Source organism: Sinocyclocheilus anshuiensis, unplaced genomic scaffold (assembly GCF_001515605.1).
Source record: "Sinocyclocheilus anshuiensis isolate Anshui unplaced genomic scaffold, SAMN03320099.WGS_v1.1 scaffold1100, whole genome shotgun sequence".
Taxonomy (NCBI): Eukaryota; Metazoa; Chordata; class Actinopteri; order Cypriniformes; family Cyprinidae; genus Sinocyclocheilus; species Sinocyclocheilus anshuiensis.
The window spans coordinates 497935-508073 of record NW_015552633.1 but is presented as its reverse complement, the minus strand read 5'-3'; the positions used below and the strand labels follow the sequence as shown (position 1 = coordinate 508073).

At 37.0% G+C, this 10139-nt stretch overlaps 1 protein-coding gene across 1 annotated transcript in view; it reads left to right on the top strand.

Annotated features, from left to right (window-relative positions):
* The window catches only part of mybl1 (v-myb avian myeloblastosis viral oncogene homolog-like 1), a 12200-nt gene extending 2145 nt beyond the window's left edge, over positions 1–10055 (top strand). The window contains exons 2-16 of the mRNA XM_016458068.1: positions 751–850; positions 1410–1481; positions 1851–1943; positions 2394–2614; positions 2732–2918; positions 3118–3195; positions 3592–3690; positions 4834–5064; positions 6081–6452; positions 6534–6673; positions 6764–6878; positions 8264–8374; positions 8516–8629; positions 8742–8921; positions 9416–10055. Of these exons, the coding sequence (XP_016313554.1) occupies positions 751–850; positions 1410–1481; positions 1851–1943; positions 2394–2614; positions 2732–2918; positions 3118–3195; positions 3592–3690; positions 4834–5064; positions 6081–6452; positions 6534–6673; positions 6764–6878; positions 8264–8374; positions 8516–8629; positions 8742–8921; positions 9416–9541 (2239 nt within the window). The 3' untranslated portion in view covers positions 9542–10055. The remainder of the gene's footprint in view (positions 1–750; positions 851–1409; positions 1482–1850; positions 1944–2393; positions 2615–2731; positions 2919–3117; positions 3196–3591; positions 3691–4833; positions 5065–6080; positions 6453–6533; positions 6674–6763; positions 6879–8263; positions 8375–8515; positions 8630–8741; positions 8922–9415) is intronic.
* The last annotated feature ends 84 nt before the right edge of the window (positions 10056–10139 follow it).

Below are 10139 nucleotides of genomic sequence, written 5' to 3'. Positions count from 1 at the left end.
TGTTTTTTTTTTTTTTTTTTTTTTTAATGTAAAAATGCCGTTTTCTGTGAAAATTAGTAACTTTAGACTTTGCAGCAAGGCATTCTGGTAGAATGTGCTGTTGCATATTTCTTTAATGATTGGACTTCCTTGCTCTTTTAGAAAATCTTTCAGCACTGCAGCAAATAAGGCTTGAGCTTGGTTTATGTTGATAGTCACTATTAGCATCAGATAAATGGTTTTCCATTAAGTTTGTGCTCCGGTATCCCAGGGAGACTTAACTACCCAGTGCATGGTGTTGATTAAATACCGTCTACCTCACTGCATTGGTGAAATGTTACCAGGCAACAAGGCATTCCTACAGACTGAAGTCTTGGGCAAAATGATTGTCACTTTAATTTACTTGTGTGGACATGACTTGAATGTGTTTTTTGTGTGTGTTTTTGGATAATGGAAAAAATTATATTCAAATAAATTAAAATGCAAACTATTGTACTGGAATAATTTGAATAATGCTTGAATTCAATTTTGTAGCTTGCAGAGTAATTACACTCATGCATGTCCTGTTTAATGAGCTGGCTGCTTTTCTAAACTGTTTGCATCTTGTATCTACAGATGAGCGATCATGCTTGTCTGCTCAACGGTTTGTGTCAGACAGACCGTTTGAGAGTAATGGCTTCTGTGAGACAATGTTTGTCCAATTAGACCAAACAGAAAACTGTGTTTGACTCTTCCTTTTCTGTATTCTTTGTTTGTGTTTTATGGCTGCAGTGAAGATGAGGATGATGAACGTCATTCTACGGAACCTGACAGCAGAGACCCCAAGAATTCCAAAAAGACCCTGTGCAAAATTAAATGGTCCCGGGATGAGGTATTATATGCATGCATTTCTATTTTAATTCTAATTCTTTCACATATAATAGCAATATTTATATATTAAGAAATTAATACTTATATTCAACTAGGATGCATTAAATAGCTCAAAAGTGACAGTAAAGACATTTATTTTGTTACAAAATATTACTATTTTAAATAAATGTTATTCTTTTGAACTTTCCTTTTATCAAAGAATCCTGAATAAAAAAATGTATCATGGTTTCCACTTTCCACAAAAATATTACTGTATTTTTGATCAAATAAATGCAGCCTTGTTAGAGCATTAACAATTCTTAATTGTTAGAGCATTAACAATTCTTGTTAGAACATTTCAGATTCTTCTTTCAGAAACATTTCAAAAATCTTACTGACTGCAAACTTTTGAACGGCAGTCTATGATATTTTAAGTTTCAAATGGGATATTAGGAAACATTTTAGGTTTCTGTGATGAAACAGGAAAGGGTGGGGAATTGCAAAGTGCTGTTAGTTCTGCTCTCACAGCCTGCTAGTTGTGTCTGAGGTGGAAAATCTCATGATATCTCTTTCGTGCGCAGGATGAGAAGCTAAAGAAGCTTGTTGAGCAACACGGAACTGGCGCTTGGAAATCAATCGCCAATTATTTCCCAGTAAGTAACTTGCTGAATCAAATGCTTAATCATTACTTTAAAAGCATTTTTAAAATGTGGCTGGAATATTTTAGTGTAGCTGTGAAGTGATTTTTTTATTATTTCACATACAAATTTAAAATTGTATTAAATTAAATGTTACTATACTGTACCATACTGTACTATTTTACTATAAAGCATCATATTAAGTTCTATCTTTAGACTGAAAAATACTGTTGCAAAGGAAAGGCTAGATAGAATTTCAGCAGAACTATTGTTAAATGTATGTTGTATTATTAGTGACAGGCCTGTGAGTTAGTAAAGATGTTATTGTAGGTGTATGTGTACTTGCTGCAGGTGTTGATGTGGGATTTTGTTGCACTTTGACAGACAAGGACAGATGGTCAATGTCAGCACCGTTGGCAAAAGGTGCTCAACCCAGAGCTGGTGAAAGGACCCTGGACAAAAGAGGAGGATCAGAGGGTAAGACGAGCCGGGTGTTCCATGTCCTCAGAGGAAGACAGAGATGGATGAATAAATGGCAAAAGATGACTGATTTGGGTGGGGTGTGATGACCTCATAGTCCTGATTCAGAGTTTTAGAGTGCAAAAGTCATTGTCCTCCTCCTCTACCACCAGAAGAACTGAAAGCTTTTGTTGCAATATCCTACATCACACTGTTTAGAAGTTCCATGACAACATTCCAGAAGATCTGACACGGTTCTAAACACAAAAAGTCACTTTTTGCCCTATTCGGCTTATTATGTTAATATAAATCTAGAAGTTGTACATAAAATACTGTTTTATGGGTCAGTAAGACTTTTTAAATGTTTTTAAAAGAAGTCTCTTATGCTCACCAAAACAGCATTTAGCATCCATTACTCCAGTCTTCAGTCTCACTTAGGTTCTGATCATCTGTTTTACGTCTCAACAGGTGATTGAGCTGGTTCACAAGTATGGGCCCAAACGGTGGTCAGTGATTGCCAAGCACTTACAGGGCCGCATAGGCAAGCAGTGCCGAGAGCGCTGGCACAATCACCTCAACCCAGAAGTGAAGAAATCCTCCTGGACCCAGGAAGAGGATCGTATTATCTATGAAGCGCATAAACGTCTGGGCAACCGCTGGGCTGAGATCTCAAAGCTGCTTCCTGGACGGTAAAATGCTCTATTTTAATTTAAAACCTATGCAGAATATAGAAGAATACCTGTTTGTTTCTTTGTGTGTGTGTGTGTAGGCCAGAGAATGACCTTTACTTTACTGGACTCTTATAGGACAGACAACTCCATTAAGAATCATTGGAACTCCACCATGCGCAGGAAGGTGGAACATGAGGGTTACTTGCAGGAGGGCAGCAAGAGCTACAGCAGTGACCCTGGCCAGAAGAAACACCCCAAATCCAGTCCATCTGTGGAATATCAACATGACCAGAATCAAATGATCATGAGTGGCCAATCACAGGTGATAATTTTAGTTTTTGGTGTGTGTGTTTGTTTGCTTGTTTTTTTGTGAATTTATTTAGACAAAATAGTATAGAATTTTAATATCACTTATTAATCTAACAACAATTTTCGACTTAATCTGTGTTTATGCTTAATATAATACATATCAGATGTGAAGTATTTAACATACAAGCTTTCATATTGTTTTTGATTGGCAGCCACCCAGATATCCGTATGGTTCACAAAGTGGCCAGTGTATGGAAAACATTAGTGTCGAGATCTCTAGCTTTATGTCGGTAAGTCCCATGGTGCAGTTCTCATGGCATGCTTCAATCTCCTCTATATCTCTGAACTTCCTGCTTTCTGAAGTCTGTTTGTCTTCTCTATTTAAAAAAATCAATCTCATATGTTTGTGTATAATTGTTTAATCTGCATGTGTGTGGTGTGGTGTTAAACTGCTCCTTATATGAATTTCACCAATGCAGTTTTACGAATTTGTATGGACTATAAAATAGCTTTTAGAACATATTGGCATTATTGAATGTAATATCAAAGTCCTAAAAAGCATCTGAATCCTGAGTGGTTTTGCTTGGTGAAATTCAGGACCTCATAAAAGTCTTGTGAAATTGTCAGTAAAGTTTGTGTCTCGGTCTCTCTTTGCGCCTCTTCCCCCTGGTTCTTCTTCCTCACAGCCATGCCATGATGACCCAGACAAAGAGAAAAGAATTAAGGAGCTAGAGCTGTTGCTAATGTCAGCTGAAAGTGAAGTCAGAAGACAGTTGGGCCCTCGTGTAAGAAACACTGTGTGCGCGTAGAATAGTGCGCTATAGGTCCCATCGCCTTCTTTCATTGCATCTTACTCCCCCATACCCTCATTTCTAGCTATGCTGCTTAGTAAATCCTACCCGCCTTCACTGCCTCCCTGCCTCACACCCACCCTTGGTTTTATTAACTAAAACTACCGCTAGTGACCGCTTTCAGGCATGAAGGCATGTTTTTACAAATATTTTTATTTTATTTTTTTCACTTATTTATTAATTGTAATATATTCATCATTATATTATCTGAAAATTATATTCACGATACATACTGTATTCTTTTCTGCATATTATAATTTATCCTATCATTATAAATAATATTATTAACTTAGGAGAGTAGCATGTTTACAATTATTAGGTTAGGTGAAAATGAATGGCTTTAAATAATTATTCACCGTTTCCTTGTCAATTGTCAGCAAGAATGCAGTGTATCATTACCATAGAGAATATATTGCTTTTATTCTTTTTTCAGTTAATTTCATAAATGTTTACAAGAGATTTTAGCATATGTGACCCTGGACCACAAAACCAGTCAAAAAAAAAGTCAATTTTTTGAAATTGAGATTTATACATCGTCTGAAAGCTGAATAAATAAGCTTTCCATTGATGTATGGTTTGTTAGGATAGGACAATATTTGATCGAGAATCTGTACAAATCTGAGAAAATCTGGAATCTGAAGGTGCAAAAAAATCTAAATATTGAGAAAATCCAATATTAAGTTGTCTTTGTTCTTAGTTAGCAATGCATATTACAAATCAAAAATTAAGTTTTTATATATTTATGGTAGGAAAATTACACAATATCTTCATGGAACATGATCTTTACTTAATATCTTAATGATTTTTGGCATAAAAGAAAAATCGATAATTTTGACCCATACAATGTATTGTTGGCTATTGCTACAAATATACCCATGCTACTTATGACTGCTTTTGTGGTCCAGGGTCACATATGGTCACAAAGTAATATGAAATTCACATATTATAAGTGAAGTAGTGTAGGTTTATTGACTCAAATATGTCTTAACTCTCCCTTCCACATCACTTCAGTTTTATCATGTTTTTTTAATAATCATAATTTCTTCTCCCTGACCTCAATGGATTTGTTCTATACAGAATCCAGAGAGCTTCTCCAGCTGGTCGGACAGCCTTCCCGATGATACTGTCACCACCGCAGAGAGTGTGGAGGACAGAGGGGTCGAGCTGTGTCGTTTAGAGGAGGGCCAGCCTGCTGCGATGCCTCTGCCTGTCTCTCCCAGCAAGTTCCTGGCTGCTGAGGCCAGTGCTGTGCTGTCCACTCTAGAGACCATCCCAGAGTTTGCAGAGACCATGGAGCTTATTGACTCGGTAAGCAGAGAATTACAAAAATCTAATGTAATGTGGACAGTACATTATCTATAATATAGATAATGTATTATCTATGTATAATATAGACAGTAAATTATGGATAATATTATAGTATAGATTTATTATTTTATTATTTTGTAATAAAAATATATTATAATATTTCTATAATGTATACATGTTGAATATTAATATTGCATTAATATTATGATCAAAACGGTTAATTCTGGACAATGTTACAATTCTGTCCGATACAAAATATAACACATACAATATAGCAGTTCTTTCCAATACCAGTAATTTGACAATTATTGATTACTAAAAACCGAGAAATGGACGATATTAAAATACTATTCTATTTTGTCTAAATAAATTCAATCTAAAATATCAAAAACTAAAATCAATTATTTTAAACGCTACAAGTAATTATAATGTACAATATGGAAAAAAATTATTTTGAGAAGGATTAACAGTGTTATTTAATTATTAAAAAAAAAAAAAACTTTAGGTGAGCATTAGGTGATAAAAAATAGGGGAAATACGCATGCACAATTAAATATCAATATCGACCGATACTTATTGATTTAAAAAAAAAAAAGAAGTATTTTAGCCAATAACTGATATAAGACTGTACCTATATTGTGCATCCATAAAACAATAGGTAAATTCATGTTTTTTTTTTATTGCATTTGGTCTTGAAAGTGGCACACCCTTATAGTATATTAAACTTAAAAGAGGCGGTATTTATTTAGGTGAGGTGTGAAGTTATATTTGATGTTATAGATTTCATGTTTTCTATTTTTCTCAGTTCACCTTTTACCGTATTTCTGAATACATTCTGTAAAGTATACTAACCTCAATATTGCTTACATATACTCAATTACTTGATTATATGCCGAGTATAATTTACTCGGCATTATAAATTTAGTTATTTAGTTCAGTTTAGTAAAATGATATCAAAGATGCATATTTTTACTTGCCACCTAATGAAAAGTAAGGTAAATGTTTTGATGCATCAGGATCCTTTGGCTTGGAGTGATGTGACCAGCTTTGATCTCACTGAGGGAGGCCCCTCCCCGAAGGCCACTAACCCCACTGATGTTTGTACGACCCTGGAGAGGTGCACAGAAAGCCTGGCCTATCCAATAAATGCTCCCACTGTCCCAGCGATGAGCAGGCAGTGTGCCACGTTGAACCAGGGCAAGTCTGTGGCTCTCTCTAACACCTGCATGAACAGATTCAGCTCTCCACCACCGTCCATCATGAGAAAGAAGAGGAGAGAGAGAGGAGATCAGTCACCTGCAGATGAAAGGAGCTGTGCTTACATAGACAACAGTGGGAACTCACCAAAAAACACCCCTGTCAAAGGCCTGCCATTCTCACCCTCTCGGGTATGGCTAGATTTATAACACAAAACACCTTTTAGACCACAGAATTGTGTGGATTCATTCAAAACTTTTTTTCCCATTTAGTTCTTCAATGTGTCTGGTGGTGAGCCCTTGAGCCTCGACAATCCTGCTCTTACATCCACTCCAGTGTGTGGACAGAAATGCCTCCTTAACACACCCCACCAGAGAGAGACCACACCAAAACACCAGAAGGAGAATGCAGGGTCAGGCATTATTCTTCACCTCTGCTGTTTGAGAAAATCAAGCTGACAGTCTCAGAATCGAGAAATGACATACTATTTTTGTCTTAACAGTTTTAGGACTCCAAAACTCCATAAGAATATTATAGTCCACACTCCAAGAACACCCACTCCTTTCAAAAACGCCCTGGCCGCCCAGGAGAAGATGCATGGCCCGTTAAGAATGGTGGTAAGTCCAAATGGAAAAACCCTTGATGCTGTGTCATTATTAAGAGGCCTACAGCAATATATGTATGTATATATATTGTAAAACAGCCTGCGCTGTTCTCGGGCCATCCGCGCGGTCACAAAAATTGGGCTGCACGTGGACACTTCTGATGGCGAAAATTGTGTCACGGAACTTGGACTGCCGCAGTATACTTTGGCCTTAAGGCCGCCTCACATACAGCTCACGAAATCAGGATTGTGCTGTGTGTAAACTGTTGTGCAGCAATTGCCCTATTGTAAAAATGCACTGCATGATCAAACATTTAGGTGAGAAAATTATATATTTTTAAAAAATGTCAAAAAAAAATGCCCCACTCCACCCCTCAAATTAAAAAATCCCTCCCACAAGACTCACCTAAGAGGGGAATTCCCCCATTCTGATTGGAGTATCACTATAAATAATTCTACATGTTAAAAATTAGGGTTCAAAAAATCGGTATCGGTCATCGTATCGGCAGATACTATTTCGGAGATCGGCTCCAAAAATCCTGATCTGAGCACACACAGTGTGTGTGTGTGTGTATGTGTATATATATATGTATGTGTATGTGTATGGCTTGGGATGGGTGTCATCACGCGTCTCAACCAATGAGAGCATTTGGGGTGGGCCTAAGACTGCAGCACCGCAGCGCTCACATGAAGCGCTCGCGACTTCATAAGTGGGAAATAGGAATAGCACGTGAAGGCAGCAGAGAAATGCTCTCGCTCAGCACAGTGGAGTGCATCGTTTTGTTAACTTTGTGGTTTATTATTTTGAGTCGTTTGGGACGCGGTAACACACACGGCCCTCTCACAATATATTGCTTTACAGATCTATCACTTTTGCCGCTCAGAAATGTTCACACAATCATGCTGCACGTATCTGAAGTTCCTCGCTCTGCTCACACTACATGTACCGCGCCCGAGCCCAACTGAACCGCGTTCTGGCCCACCTATTCCAACCGAGCCAGGGCCGGCTAAACGAACCGCGGCACGGAGCCATCACACTAGTCAAACGAACTGGGCTTTGGGGGTCAGACGCGCTCTGGCACGGTTAAGATTGCCTAGTGTGATACACTCTTATTCTCCCGCACACACGAGTCTCTCACATATATATATATATATATATGTATATGTGTGTATGTGTATATATAACTTCATGAATATTTTTATTTTTAATATATTTTTCAAATATTTGTTAGGACAAAACTTAACAGTCCCAAAAACAGCCTTCATTTTCTTTTAATTTTGAGGTTAAATATTGACTTGACAGATTACTAAAGATTCACCTATAAAAGGCTATTCATACATTTATCTGGTGCTTCACTCATTAATTTGTCTTTTGATATATTATGTTGGTGTGTTCAGCCCCAACCACTGGCACTTCTTGAGGAGGACATCAGAGCGGTTCTGAAAGAGGAAACCGGGGCTGACATCTTCACACAAGTGCAGAACCAACCTCAGTTCAGATCTTATGAGGTACTGGCCACTTATTTACATATTTGTTCTCACAATCATGCAAATGGGTTTAGTTTAAATGTTCGACAGCTTTTATCTAATGTTAACTCTTAAATTGAACACTAGTTTTTATTTTTAAACTGTGTCATTTGGGGTTCACAGCAGATGGAAGCTCCTGCAAGGAAAGTGAGAAAGTCTTTGGTATTGGACAGCTGGGAAAAAGACTGTTTAAATGTACAGCTGTTTCCCCAACAGCAGATTAACAGCAATGGAGCAGTAAGACCATTATCCTACTTTACAAACTTATGATGCATGAGTGTTTTTAACTTTTTGAGTTTGCAATACTTTTGTTTCTCCTCTTCACACACCATCTTCGCCCCTCTTTTAGTCTCATAGTAACGACCTACTGACCAGATCAATGCTCATGATGCCATTGACAGAGAGAGAGGAGAACTGTTGCTCTCCTGGATCGCTGAAGGAATCTTTTTCAATAGTCCGCTCGCTTAGCCCACAGGACAAGAGAGAAAATATGACCCAAAGGAGCCCACCATACCAAACACCCGCTCCGGTAATTCACTCATTTGTTCTGTTAGCATCAAAGGAAAGAAGAAAATAATCTGATGTGACATTAACTTATTAATATCCATTGTGCTTGCAGAAACGCATAATTGACTCTTGTTAACTGAAATAAAAATGCTTAAATTTTGAATTTTTATAACAATGTTTCATTATAACCCTTAACAAATTTAAGACGTTGTGTTTTAGTATTATTTATATACTATTATAGTATTTGTTTATATTTTTAAATGAGCTTTTACTTTATTATTTCAGTTTTCATTTTAGTTTTAGTAATTTAGTACTTCCGCTTATTTTGCTTCAGTTAGTTATGCTGTATAGTTATTATAAAAAAATTGTAATAACTTTTTTTTTTATCTAATATTGATTTTTTTTTTTTTTTCCCAGCTTAATTTTAAGTAACAAAAACTGTTTTTCACAGCTTTAGTTTTAGTTACTAATAAAAACACTTGGTCAAACTTAAATACCTATTTTCATATCCACCAGGCCAACAGCGAGTGGGAGGCGGTGGTTTTTGGGAAAACGGAGGATCAGCTGATCATGACTGAGCAGGCCAGGCGTTACTTAAACACCAACCCTACCACCTGCATTTCCAGAGCTCTCATCCTTTAAACATCACTACTGCACTACAGCAACCCTCCTCTATTACACCGACATTTAACCTCTCAGACAATCTGGTGTAGGAAACAGAAACACTTACTATGATGTTTGCTAAACACCTACTGATATAACAATGTTTAACAACAAAAAAAAAAGCTCGTATGGAAATGTAGTCATATGTAGTCAAAATACAAATAGCACTAGATTTTCAGTATTTAGCTAATGGTTTTTAACATTGCTATTTTTATCCATTTTTAGCTGTAGACAGTGTGCTGATTCTTAAGAGCTGCTTTTTTAAGAAGGAAAAAATCATATGACATTTTCAGATAGTTTTAAGCTCTTTTGAGAGGATTTTAGAGACTGGTGTTAAGGATTGGGGAGCACTGGCAGTGTTGCACTACTGTGGTTGTTTGTTAGGGTGAGGAGCAGAGACAGTGTTGAGGAGTAACTGGATAGCACTTGCAACGTAATCGTTTCCGCTCCAAACGTAACAAAGGTTCCACCCCGATTATTTTATGTTATTTAATTTTTTAAGAGTAGGACACTCACTGAATGTATTGTATAGCATGAATCTGCTAAGTTAACGTCGACTGGAAGGTACCTCGAACAT